The sequence below is a fragment of the Fukomys damarensis genome, unplaced genomic scaffold, assembly GCF_012274545.1.
Source record: "Fukomys damarensis isolate Sample0158 unplaced genomic scaffold, DMR_v1.0_HiC HiC_scaffold_37, whole genome shotgun sequence".
NCBI classification, from domain to species: domain Eukaryota; kingdom Metazoa; phylum Chordata; class Mammalia; order Rodentia; family Bathyergidae; genus Fukomys; species Fukomys damarensis.
Window position 1 is genome coordinate 41,250,953 of NW_022900949.1, and position 14,067 is coordinate 41,265,019.

General features: G+C 40.4%; 1 protein-coding gene and 1 pseudogene across 4 annotated transcripts in view; one reads left to right on the forward strand and one right to left on the reverse strand.

Annotated features, from left to right (window-relative positions):
- Iho1 (interactor of HORMAD1 1) overlaps positions 1–14,067 on the forward strand; it is a 27,513-nt gene that overhangs the window by 2,022 nt on the left and 11,424 nt on the right. For 2 of the 4 annotated variants that reach the window (XM_010615579.1, XM_010615581.1), the window contains exons 2-4: positions 4,407–4,478; positions 8,822–8,996; positions 12,364–12,527. In XM_010615579.1, coding sequence (XP_010613881.1) covers positions 4,423–4,478; positions 8,822–8,996; positions 12,364–12,527 — 395 coding nt within the window. In that variant the 5' untranslated portion in view covers positions 4,407–4,422. Of the gene's footprint in view, positions 1–283; positions 308–428; positions 444–4,406; positions 4,479–8,821; positions 8,997–12,363; positions 12,528–14,067 lie in introns of those variants that run through there. The other 2 variants (XM_010615580.1, XM_010615582.1) reach the window with 2 other exon arrangements.
- On the reverse strand, positions 10,204–10,728 carry LOC104856256 (annotated as a pseudogene).

Sequence of the window (14,067 nt, forward strand, 5' to 3'; positions counted from 1 at the left end):
TTTTTTTTTTTTTTTTTTTTTTTGGATACCGGTGATTGAACTCTGGACCTTTCGCTTGTGAGGCAGGCAGTGGAACCACTGAGCTAAATTCCCAGCCCATCACCTGGCTATTTTTGTTTGTTTGTTTGGTTTTGGTACTGGGGATTGAACTCGGGCCCTTTTACTTTCGAGGCAGATGGTGGAACCACTGAGCCAAATCCCTGGCCCTTATTTTGTTTTTTGAGACAGGGTCTGACTTTGTTGTTCAGGCTGGTCTTGAGCTTGAAGCAGTTCTCCTCCCTCAGCCTCCAGAGTGCTGTGATTATAGGTATGTGCCACTGTACCTGGCCTGGCTCTTTTTGAGATGGGATATTGCTATATTGCCCAGGTTGACCTGGAACTCCTGTGATTCTGAACTCAAATGCTCCTCTTTTCTCAGTCTGCTGAGTTTCTGGGAACTATAGGTGTGTATAGTGGTGCCTGTAAGAAGTCCATACTGATTCAGGGATTTAGGGTATAATTGTGTGTAGGCCAGCGGCCAAGTACATGCTTAGCCCTGAGTTCATTCTCCAGTATTAAAAAAAAGCCTCATATGTTTTAAATTTGTGGATATTTGGAATAGTTTGCTCCATTGTTTCTGTTGTTCTGATTTAGTTCCCAAATATTTTACTCAACACTAAATGTTTTCTGAGCACCTGTTATGTGCTGGGCATGATTTCTAGATTCTGGAGGATAAAGCAGTGAGCCCCTAATATTATATTCTAGTAAGCATAAATATGTGTAATGAGACAAAAGATAAATTAATAAGATAATGTATATACCGTATTGGAATGATAATTTTCTGTGGAAAAAATAAGGCAAGAAAATCATAGTGAATGTTGTGGAGTTAAGATTTTTGGATAAGTAATTTGAGAGACCACCTGAAGGAAGTGGGGTGACCTATGATACTGATATCTGACAGAAGTGTACCAAGTCAAGGGTGCAGCATGTACAGGGACCTAAGAAGGAAAGCAATTGTGAGGAGTCATGGAAAGTTATGAAGAAAGGCCTAGATGGGAGAGGAGCAAGGTTAGGGAAGTTTGCAGAGTACACTGTAATAATCATGAAAACTCCGGGTTGTATTTTCAGTAGGGTAGGAGGAGAGTCTGAGTAAAGGGAGGATGTAATTTGATTTAAGCTTACTTTAACTCTGGCTGCCGTAGAGAAGAGGCTGAAGTGGGTCAAAGGAAGAATAAGGAAGATCAGTTAGTCCATTGCAGTAATCTAGGCTTGCGGTAGTGCCATGTAGGGGATTTAAGATTTAACAAATAAAAATATAAGATTTCAGTTAAATTTAGATTTCAGTAACTTTTTTTTTTTAAGTTCAAGTATGTCCCATGTAATATTTGGCAAAGCTTTTTTTTTTTTTTAACTCAGGACCTTGTGCTTGCCAGGCAGGCAAGGTGCCACTGAGCTAAATCCCCAGGCCTCCATGTAATATTTAGGAAATTAAAAAAAAATATTTTTTTGAGACAAGGTCTTGCCCTGTAGTTCAGGCTAGCCTTGAATTTGTAATTCCCCTGCCTCAGCCTCTCGAGTACTGGGATTACAGGTGTGTACTACACTACCTGATGGGAAATTCAAATTTAACTGGGTATCCTATTTTGCGTAGTAACCCTATAATTGCCAGAAAGGAGGGAGTAAGAAAATATTTCTAAAACCAAGAAGTGGTTATAGCAAGGTTATAGGACAGAGAAAAAGAAAAAAGAAGGGAGAAAAGAAAAATGAGAAGACAAGCCACAGACTAGGAGAAAATCCTTTCAGAAGCCTTATCTGGCTTATCAGAAGCACTAACATCCAAAATACACAAAAAATTTTTTCATTAGTAGTGCTAGGGCTCGAATCCAAGGCCTCACACATACTAGGCAAGCAGTTTCCCACTGAGCTACATACCCAGATCTGCAAAGAACCCTTACTTAAAACTCAGTAATAAGCAGGCATGCACCAGCTACTTGGGAGATTGAGGTAGGAGGACTGCTTAAGCCTAGGAATTTGAGGCCAGCCTAGACAATATAGCAAGATTTTGTCTTAAAAACAAAAACAAGGGCTGGGGATTTTGCTCAGTGGTTCCACCGCCTGCCTTGCAAGCACAAGGGCCCAAGTTTGATCCCTGGTACCAAAACCAAAAGCAAACAAAAAACAACCATTTCTTTAAATGTTTCATAAAACCCACCAGTAAACTTCTGGGCAATGTAAGTAGTTTTTATGTGTACACTTGTGCACATTTGTGTGTGTATGTGTGTGTGAGACAGGGTCTCACTATGTAATTCAGGTAGCCTTGAACTCACCATGTAGCCCAGGCTGGCCTTGAATGTGCAGTGATTCTCCTGCCTCAGCCTCCTGAGTATTGGGATTAAAGATATATACCACCATACCCAGTTTATAGTCAGTTTTTTTTTTTTCTTTTTGGTACCGGGGATCGAACTTGGGTCCTTGCACTTGTGAGGCAGGCAGCAGAACCATTGAGATAAATCCCCGGCCCAATATAGCCAGTTTTTAAAAGAAAAAGTTTTCACTTCTCATCTCAGTGAAGATTATGAATTTACTTGCTTTGTGGGAAAGTAATATTGAACTTATCTTCTTTGAGGTAGTCTACAAAGGAGAAGACATTATTTAAACCATGTTCAAGAGAGTTGAGACAAAAAACTAAACTGAGTATGGTGATGCATACCTGTAATCCCAGCACTCTGGAAGCTGAGGCAGAAGGATTGCCAGGAGTTTTATGCCAACCTGGGCTACATAGTGTGTTTGAAGCTATCCTGAACCATGTACATGGTTTGCCCTTATCTCACCCCCCCAAAAATACACCTGTAATATTTAGTGTCAACCCTGTGGGAATTTTATTTGCAATGAGGTGAATGTGAGCGTCTGTAGTTTATTATTATAAATTGGTTATTTGAACTGAGATCTGGTGAATGTGAGCAACCCTCAGGAATCATGGATTTATTTCAAAATGGTAAAGCCACATTCTCTAAGAAGGTAATTAAGAAGAGGCTAATAAGTACCAGTGTCCATGCCAGGTAGTAGATAATCATTTTTTAGTTTTGCTTTTCTGCAGTGTTAGGAATTGAGGTCAGGGCCTTTGCACTGAGCTATATCCCCAGCCCTTAAAAAAAAACAAAAAAAACAAACAAACATTAAAACCAGGTTTTACTAAATTGCTAAGTTGCTTGGGTAGGACTTGAACTGGCAAGTCTCCTCCCCAGTATCCCAGAATGTTGGGATTATAGACATGTACTATCATGTCAGACTGATATTCATGTGTTTTGTTGCTACTGGAGATTGAACTCAGCACTTCACACACACTAAGCATGTACTTTATCACCAAATCACTCTATATTCATGTTCTTGAATTCCTATTCCCATTCTTTAAGATAGATGTTACCCTCTTATTCTCATTTAATTAATGAAGAAACTGAGGTTCAAAGAAGTGGCCAAATTCACTCAGGTTATAAGTTCAAGAGTCAGGATCTGAATCTTTGTCTGGTTCCTTCTTTTTTGGGGGGGTACATTTTAGGTATAAAATATAATGACATTTATCCTTGGAAATTTGCACCTTTACATAATCTATCTTGGTTTTTATTTTCTTCCCCATGCCCCTGCCCTTCCTTAAACCCCTTCATCCCTTCCTATTTACTAAGACTTTGTTTCCTTTTTTTCATTTTCTCATATTAATTCCATTCTCTTCTTTCCTTTCATCTGGTTGCTTCTAAAGCTATATGCTTTTGGCTGAGTGTGGTGGCACATGTCTGTAATATCAGCACTTGGGAGATTGAGGCAGGATGATTATGGTGAGTTTGAGGCTAGCCTGAACTACATTGCAAGACCCTGTCTCAAAAAACCAAAAGAAGGGACAGGGATTTAGCTCAGTGGTGCCGCCGCCTGCCTCCCAAGCCCAAGGTCCTGAGTTCGATCCCCAGTACCAAAAAAAAACCACCACCAACAACAAAAAAAATAAACACAAAAGCAAGCAAACAAGCTAGCTAGCTGAATGGTTTCAATTTATTGCCTTGCTACTAATAAAGGGCAGAGCTGCTTGATTCTCAAAAGTACTTAAAACAAAGCAAATGTTAAACAGAACATAGTCTGCTTTAAACAGCATGACTTTGGTACTGGACTGACCTGGTTTAGAGCTTCATGGTTTAGCCCATCATGGTTGTGCATGCCTATAATTTTAGCATTCTGGAAGTCTGAGGCAGCAGGGTCTCAAATTCAAGCCCAGAGACCTTGTCTCAAATTAATTAATCTGAGACAGGGCCTTGCTTTGTAGTCCAGGCTAACCTTGAACTTGTGATCTTCCTGTTTTAACCTCCTGACTGCTGGAATTATCGACATGTACCACCAGGCCTATCTAATCTTAATTAATATTCTTTTTTTCTTTCTGGTAGAGAAAAATCATAAGAAATGAGTTTTAATGTCTGGAATATCAAAGAGATGCTCAGTATTCCCTCAGGCTCTGGGTAAGTTTTCTGATGACATTTTCTGATATTTAAGAAGGTCTTATGATTTCGTAGAAAGAAGGTCTCTTTCCTATTAGTTTATAATAATAGAGATATCTCATACTGCCTCTTTTCTTTCTTCTCCTTTGTCACTGCTTCTCCTTCCTGTACTTGCTTTTTTTTCCTCCTGCCCATTTCCTGGTAGGGAGTCAGTCCAGTTCTTTGTTAACTGAGTAATAACTCTGTATTTTGGCATTGGGCTTACAGACTGTATCTATAAAAATCAGACATGGTCCAACATGTACAATCTGACCACAGTTGGGCACTTCTATTGAAATATTAAAGAGCAAAATCAAATCATTGTTCATTTGGGTTTGAATCTATAGAGGAATTGGTAGGGGTTGTGGGGATAAGAGCCACTCTGGATGTTGACAAGACTCTTAATATAGTGCCCACTCCATTGCTTCACACTGTGTTCACCAACCTACAATAAATCCGCTATTGCTATAGGGTGTGGTGGTGCACGCCTGTAATCCCAGCACTTGGGAGGCTGAGGCAGGAGGATCCCTGTGAGTTCAAGACCAGCCTGGGCTACATAGTGAGTTCCAGGGCAGTCTCAACTACGTAGTGAGATAAAAAAAAAAAAAAAAAAAAAAAGTGCTTTCGGTGATACAGAATAGAGAAAAATATTTGTTTGCAGGTTTTTGGTTCCAGATATAAATCTTACATGATTTCAGTAGGCTCACAGAACTGCTTTTTTTGTCTAGCCTAGCTGATTATTGTCTTTGTCTCAAAGAGCTATTTTGAGAAATGATTATGCAACCCATATTACAATGTCTATGTGAAGCCCATTAGCTAATCTCAAGAAATGGTTCTATGAGTAAAAATAATTGCCCTTATACTGAACTGTTGAGTTTCTTTTAGTTTTATTAATAATTGTTTATACCAATAACTTTTTTGTTTGTATTGAAAATATGAACAGTTCTTTAACTTAGAATATGTACTCATACATGAATTAGTTTTGGGTTTTGGTTTTTTGTTGTTGTTACTGGGAATCAAACTTGGGACCTTGCACTTACAAGGCAGGTGACAGGTGACAGCACCACTGAGCTAAATCTCTGGCCCTTGGTTTTTTGTTGTTTTTTTGTGTTTTTTTTTTTTTTTGTACCGGGAATTGAACTCAGGTCCTTGTGCTTGAGAGGCAGGTGGTGGAACCACTGAGTTAAATCCCTGGCCTGGTTTTGTTTTTTTGAGACAAGGTCTTGCTATGAGACTCAGCCTCCTGAGTGTTCAGATTACAAGCATGTGCCACCACAATTAATTTAAGCATTTGGAAAATGGAATTATTTTTAGGTAGATGTGTATGCTAATGAAAAGCATTTGTTCTCAACTTATTCAATAACATTAAATAATGTAAACTGTTACTGAGATTTTTTTGTTCGTTTGTTTGCAACAGGATCCCCCTATGGAGTGGATGTTGAGCTGGGCATGGTGGTGCACACCTGTAATCCCAACACTGGGGAGGCTGAGGCAGGAGGATTGCTGTGAATATGAGACCAGCCTAGGCTACATAGTGAGTTCCAGGGCAGTCTCAACTACATAGTGAGAACCTGTCTCAAAAACCAAAAAAGAGAGAGGGAAAAAAAAAAAGCAAGCAAACAAACAAAAAAACCTATGGAGTAGAGGCTGACCTTGAACTGACTGAGTAGCCTAAACTGGCCCTCATGGTGATCCTCCTCAGCCTCTTGAGTGCTGGGATTATGGGCATGTATCTCATGCCCAGCTGAGATATCTTTGTTTTTGTTTGTTTATTTGTTTTTTTGAGACAGGGTCTCACTAGTTGAGACTGACCTGGTACTCACTATGTAGCCTAGGCTGGTCTCGAACTCACAGTGATCCTCCTGCCTCAGCCTCCTGAGTGCTGGGATTACAGGCATGCGCCACCATGCCTGGCTTTTTTTGGGTTTTTTTGGTACCGGCAATCGAACTCAGGACCTTGCTCTTGTGAGGCAGGTGGTAGCACCACTGAGCTGGATCCCTGGCCAGCTGAGATATCTTTTTATTTATTTATTTATGTACTTGCTTGCTTAGTTACTGGTACCAGGGATCAAACTCGGGACCTTGCGCTTGTGAGGCAGGCGGCGTAATCACTGAGCTAAATTCCCGGCCCAGCTGAGATATCTTTTAAATAAAAATTTTTTTATTGGTACTGGAAATTGAACCTAAGACTTTTATACTAAGCTGCATCCCCAGCCCTCCCCCCACCTCCTATTTAAGACAGTTTGCTAAATTCATCTCTTCATATATGAGATCTAAAGACTGATTTGAGGGCTGGGATGCAGCTCAGTGGCGTATCAGCTTCCTGTCAAGTGCAAGGTCCTGAGTTCAATCCCTGGTACAAAAAAAGACTTATATAAAGGGTAATGGGGTTTAGAAATTAGCAAAATATGTTTAGGGATTTTTTTTTCCTTTTTCTGGTACCAGGGATCAAACTCAGGACCTTGCACTTGTCAGGCGGGCACAGTGCTACTGAGCTACATCCCAGCCCAGCTGTTTTTATAACCTTGGAACCACCAAATAAAAACTCAAACAGAAAGAAACCTACACCATTGTGTCTTGTATCATAGCATTCTGGGCTATAACACCATTTTGTATATTAAAGTTCATAAAATTTTTTAATGATTAAAAAAAATCCTCTTTTTAGAAGATGTATCAGGGCTGGGGATTTAGCTTAGGGTTTTGCTGTGTGCCTCACAAGCACCAAGTCCCAAGTTTGATTCCTGGTACAAAAAAAAAAAAAAAAGATGTATCATTTCATCATTGGGGACTAGATAGATGAAATATGGAATATGCATTTAGTTAATATAATAGAAACAATAAACTAGAAGTACATAGAATCACATTTTTATTTTTGAAAATAATTTTGTGTGTGAACAAAAATCAAATGAGCTCTATCATACATCATTTGTGTGAAGTTTTGTTGTTGTTCAAGGCAGGATCTCTCTGTGTAGTCCACACTGGCCTTGAACTTGTGATCCTTCTACCTCAGCCTCGGGATTTAGACCTGCATTCCCTTGCTCAATTTATTTATGTAGGGCCAGGGATTTAGCTCAGCACAGTGCCTGCCTGGAAAGCACAAGGTCCTGAGTTTGATCGTCAGTATCCCCTCAAAGAAACTTATTCATGTAAATTTTTAAACCTACATTATGCACACTAAACAAGTATACTAAATGTATAGAGTGTGTGCCTATGGGAAGGGAATAGGACTGGATAGAGAGGAGCCATGATAGAATAAAAGCAAATCTTGCTGTGGGCTGTTGGTATCCCCCTCAAATTTATATGTTGAAGCCCAATTCTCCCAAGGTGAAGGTATATGGAGATGGGGTCTCTGGAAAGTACTTAGCTTTACATGAGATTCTGAGGGTAGGATAGGGATAGTGTCCTTAAAAGAAGAGACACCCCCCCCACATACACATATACAGTACATCTTGGCCTCTGTCTCAGTCATGAGAAGATACAAAATTAAAAGAGTCTGTCTGTAAGCCAGGAAGACATTATATATATAAAACATATATATGTATGCGTATTAGTGATGCAGAATAGTAGACTTCATTTAGGATGTTTGTAAATATATAGCACTTTTTTGTTGTTTTGTTTTGTTTTTTGTTTTTGTTTGAGACAGGGTCTCGCTACGTAGTTGAGACTGACCTGGATCTCAATGTGTAGTACAGGCTGGTCTCGAGATCCTGCTGCCTCAGCCTTCCAAGAGCTGGGATTACAGGTGTATGCCACCACACCCGGTTTAAAACATATTTGAAACTGCTAAATTTTTTGGGTTTTGTTCTTCTCAGTACCAGGGATTGAACTCAGGACTTTGCGCTTGTGAGACAGTTGAAGCACTACTGAGCTAAATCCCAGCCCCATAAGACATATTTTGAGAGCCGGGGATATAGCTCAGTGGCACTGCATCTGCCTGGCAAAAATAACAATAAAATAAAAATATGTGGCATTTAAATTTTTCTTGTTGCCGGGCATGGTTGCTCATACCTGTAATCTCAGCTCTGGAGGGGCTGAAGTAGGGAGATTGCTGTGAATTCAAGGCCAGCCTGGGCTACATAGTAAGTTTAAGGCCGACCTGGACTACATAGCAAGACCCTGTCTCAAAAAACAAAACAAAAAGTGTGTGTGTCTGTGTGTGTGTGTGTGTGTGTGTGTGTCTTTGTAGGTAGTACTAGCAGTGTATAGGAGTCTTGCAGGTCAGAACAAACTAGCATTCTGCCCAGAATATTCTGAGGTTGTGAATTATATTATATTATATTTGTTCAGAATATTTGTCTATTTATATATTTTTTTCTTAATTTCAGGACCACTAAATCATCTAGCTGGCATAATAATCAGACTGATTATTCTGCACTCAGTGATTCCCAGTTCCTCTTTGGATCTCAGTTTTGTCCAGAAAATTCAGAGACCCTGTCAGCACCCTTAGACTTAGGTGCTCATTTGAAACATCCAAAACAGTTGCAACAGAATTCTCTGGATGTGAGTCTGATTTCTAGAATTTCTCTACACATATTTCTTTGTCATCACCGAGATAAGCTATAAAGAAGACTATTATTCTGTTGGAAAATATTTTAGAATTGTACATTTCTAATGACTACTATTCTGACCAGCATCTAATGACTACCATCCTATGTTTTATTGGTAACTCATTTGATATGGAGGTCTGAAATGAAAAAAAAAATTACATTTGGAGTTTATTCTCTTACGAAAACAGTATAGAATATTATTGGTCCCTTGAACACATTTCTAGGGAGAAGAAAATATTGTATGACATTTCCTAAGTCTAGTCGTACTGTAGTTTATGAAAATTTCACAAGAAATTTGTCATAAAATAGGGATAAGCTGACATAAATTTTATTTTAGATGGACTGTTTTCTATAAAACTTTGTGTACTTTGTGGATTTCAGTCATCTCTGCTACCTTGTCTCTTTGAAGATGAAAATTCTGGAGTCCAAGTTAGTAAGGGCCAAAAGGAGTGACAGAGTCTTTCTTTTCATACCGGAAATCAAACCCAGGGCCTTGTGCTTGCCAGGCAGACACTGTATGTGCCACTGAGCTACATTTCTGACCCAAGACAGAGTTGTTTAACAACTTGATTTTTTTTTTTTTTTGGTACTGGGGTTTGAACTCAGGACTTTGTGCTTGCCAGGCAGGTACCAGAACCACAACCAGAACCAGCCCAACAACTTGATTTTTTTAAAAACAGGGTGTAACTGTGTTACTGAGGCTGACTTTGAATTCTTTGGCACAAATAATCTTCCTGCCTCAGCCTCACTGAATAACTAAAACCTTAGGTGTGTGCTATGGTGCCTGGCTAAATTATCTATTTTTTTCTGTCTTCTCTTGAGAATCAGAAATATTTTGATTTACTTTTGGTCTAGAACTATATTAAACTTTGTATACAGACTCACCTACATCAAAAGGGACATACAGCATGAGATTAGGTCAGAGATTTATTAGTAGACTAGGCTCTGAGGTTAGTATATTAGTACAAAAATTGGTATCTGATGATATTGTTATTGGGTAGCTCCTTTTTTCTTTTTTCTACTGCAAAAGGCTTTATTTTCTTTTGGTCCAAGACTTGGGAGGGGGCTCCAGATAGAAAAAGCTGCCTACTGGCGGGAGGGAGAAGCCCTGATGCCAGGTGAACAGGAGCCCCTCAGAGGCCTCCTGGCTCCGGGACCTCCTAGTCATGCTTGAAGGTGAACCTGCCGAAGAGTTACTTGCTCAGCCCAGCCTGGGGGCCTGCCAGCCTGAGTTAGTGAGGTGGTTGCCTGTCTTCTGGATGAGCTTTACCTCCTCATCTGAAAAGTAGGTTCTTCAGGAAATCACTGAGATGAGGGTCTGTCTTGGGAGAGCCCAAGGCAGGAAGATCCAGAAGAGCTTGGTTCAGGTTCTTCTCCAGGGCCAGGGTAGCTTCCTTGGCCTCCAGGGTTTTACCCCACTCGTCTTCAGAAGGTTTCTGCACGTCTTGAAAGAGAACCCAGCCTGTGCGCTGGTTTGGTATCTTAAAGAGATGCTCAGTGCCCTCAAGTTTCTCCTTGGCCAGCTTGAAGAAGAAATGGCCTATGCCCACCAGAGCCACATCGTCACAGTTGAAGTAGTAGCCCAGAGAGAGGTAGGCGTAGGAGGCCTGCAGGTGCAGATTCACCAGGTGGTTGATGGCGGCTTCCACTTTGGTGGAAAAATTCCGATGAATCTGAGAAGTCATGGCCAGTCAGCAATAAGGAGCTACCCACAAAAAAATGGTGTTGGCCAGTCCTAGAAGCAGGAAATGGGCCAGATGATGGTTCTGAAATTTGTAACTGGAAGGTGGATAGAGGATGAAAAAGAGGGATTCCCTGGGTCTGTTCTGTCTAAACACTGTTGAAGCAGGAGTCCTCCAGACATGCTGCTGGTATCTCCTTTTAAAAGTGGGTCACCAAATATTGCCAGGGTCTGGGTTGCTTGCCTCTCCTTCTGGATTTATATTCCAGGTTCTTCTCATCTTGAACAAAGAATTAAATGAAACAAGCCAAAAGAAGTGGCAAAGTTTATTTGAAAAAGTAAAACTGAAGAGTGAAGGAGAAACTGGCTCTACAGAGTAAGCTTGGGCCAAGTAAAAGGAAAAAGCAAGATAAAGTATACGTTGGAGGAAGTAGGGCAGGCTATTGTGAGGAAAGTCACAATGGCAAACTCTTCTTGGTGTCTGTGTCCTTTTATACTTTCTGAATCTTGAAGAAACCCACAAGAACTTCTACATAGGGTCCTGAGAGGTGCTGGTGGGACCCCATGCCTCAGTTGACATTAGGTCTAGGCCATCCTATCGAATAACTGCTCAAGTTCTTCTGAGAAATCCAGGTGCAGGGTATGTGTTCCGGGATCTTGTAATTAATAGGTCACACCTACTTCCCCTGCCAGCTTTGCCACACCCTAAATCTATGTCACTATAAAGTAATACATGTTTTTACTGAATGTTTCAGGTTAGATTAAAAAAGTGCTGGAAATGGCTCATCGTGTGCCACTGTGCCCACTGTCCAGGTCATGCTTACCAGCAAGTTTTAAATTTACTAGCACCTAAAAACAGCAGTTTTCCAGGTGTGGTGGTACATTCTTGTAATCCCAGTTTAGGAGGCTGAGGCAGGTTTAAGGGTGACAGGCTGTATTAGCAGAACCTTGTCTCAAAATAAAATAAAACAGCAATTTGAGTTAAACCCATTAATATAAAAACTTTACTACAACCTGGCCAGCTTAGTAACTTAGCAAGACTAAGGACTGGAGATGTAGCTCAGTGCAAAGGCCCTGGGTTCAATTCCCCAATACTCCCCCCCCCCAATTAATACACCATCTCAGAGACAGAGTAATTTTCTGTTACCTATACATTTATACAACTGATTTCAAGCCATGTTAGCTAGCCCTGAGTGTGTGTGGGGGGTGTTGTATGGGGATTGAATCTAGGGCCTTAACATTGAGCTACAATCCCAGGTTTTCTTTTCTTTTTTCTTTTTTTTTTTTGAGACAGGGTCTCAATTTTTTTTGTACCAGGGATCAAACTCGGGTCCTTGTGCTTGCAACGCACGCAGCAGTCAGCAGAATCACTAAGCTAAATCCCTGGCCCAACAGGGTCTCAATTTATTGAGTTGCCCAGGCTGGACTCAAACTTGGAATCTTCCTGCTTCAGCCTCCCAGAGTGCTGGGATTATAGAGATGTACTACCATAGTTGGCCTTAGCTGACATATTAAATGTCTCTGTACTAATAAAACAAATTTTATTAGTAAAAAGAGTTGTTTTATTATGAATATAATTTTTAAATATGATTCTTCATTGTAGAGAAATGGTATATTGATTTTTTTTTCCATTTAACAGAGTGAACCTAGTATTTTCACAAAGTACCAGACAAAACCCCAACTCTTTGGAGGAGAGGCAAAGGATGGGGGCTTATTTTCTCTTCCTTTACCAGTTGGAAAATCAAAATGCCTCTTGAAACAATTTGAGGAGAAAAATAAAAGGGTGAAAGACAAATGTGACAGGTATGGAAACTTTTCAAATGAATACAACAAGTCTGTTTCCTGGGGGAATAAAATGGACTCTAATTCAGGTCTCTGGGAGGCTGAGGCAGGAGGATCATAAATTCAGGCTCAGCCTGGATAGCAGTGATTTAGGGAGCCCACACCTGTAATCCTAGCACAGTGGGAGGCTGAGGCAAGAGGGCTGCAGCTTCAAGTCCAGCCTGGGCAATTTAGTAACTTATCAAGACTCTATCTCAAAATAAAAGTTTGGGGATGTAGTTCAGTGTGAAGGGGGTCTGGATTCAATCTTCAGTACTTCAAGAGAAAAAAATTAATAAGAGCTGAGGATGTATCTCAGTAGGATGCTTTGGTACCAGTTTTTAAAAAATCAAATAATTTAATTTCAACATCATATAGAGTTCTCCAGAGAACCAAAATCAGGAAGATTTGTATATATATAGGCAGTGACAGGGACAGATAACAAGAGATATAGAAATACAGTGCAGTGGCACATGCCTGTAATCCCAGCACTTGGGAGGCTGAGGCAGGAGGATTGCTACAAGTTCAAGGCGAGTGGGACTAATTAGTAAGAGTCATCTCAAAACAAGAAAAACTAAAGTCTGAATCAAGGCCTCAGGAAGGAAAGAGATGGCAGCTGATGTGAAGTCCTGGAGTTTGAAGGCCTGAGAGCAAGGAGCGCTAATGCTTACGGGCACAAGATGGATGATTCAAAGGAGAAAGTGAATTTTTCCTTCTTTTGCCTTTTTGTTCTATTCAGGCTCTCAACACTTTGGATGATATTATGGGGATTATCTTCTTAGCCTACCAATTCAAATGCCTAGCTCTTCTGGAAACACTCCTACAAACATACTCAAATAATGTTTTACCAGATATCTGGGCATCTCTTAGCCCATTCAAGTTAACATATCAAATAACCATTGCAAGGGCTGGGGATTTAGCTCAGTGGTTCTGCCACCTGCCTTACAAGCACAAGGTCCAGAGTTCGATCCCCGTTACCAAAAGAACAAAAACAGTAACAATAACCATTGCATAGCCTTCTTGCCTTCCAGCTTGTGTGTGTGTGTGTGTGTGTGTGTGTGTGTGTGTGTGTGTGTGTTCATGTATTCGTGTTCCTGGGAATTGAACCCAGATGCCCTGTACCACTCTACCACTGAACAACATCCACATCCTTTTCTATTTTTGATTTTGGGACAGGGTTTTCCTAAATTACTCAAGCTGGACTCAAACTTTTGATCTAACTACCTCAGCCTCACAAATTGCTGAGATTTTAGGCTGTAACAGAGCATTCATCTTAGTTTTTTGAGGTCTTTTATTTTTTGCACTGCTGAGAATTGACCTCAGAGCTTCACACTTTGGCACATATTCAACCTTTTTTTATTTAAAATTTTATTTTGAGGGCCAGGTATTGTGGCGCATGCCTGTAATCCTAGCACTCAGGAGGCTGAGGTAGGAAGATCGCTTGGTAAGTTTGAGACCAGCCTGGGCTACATAGTGAGTTCCAGGTCAGTTTCACTACATAGTGAGACCCTGTCTCAAAAAA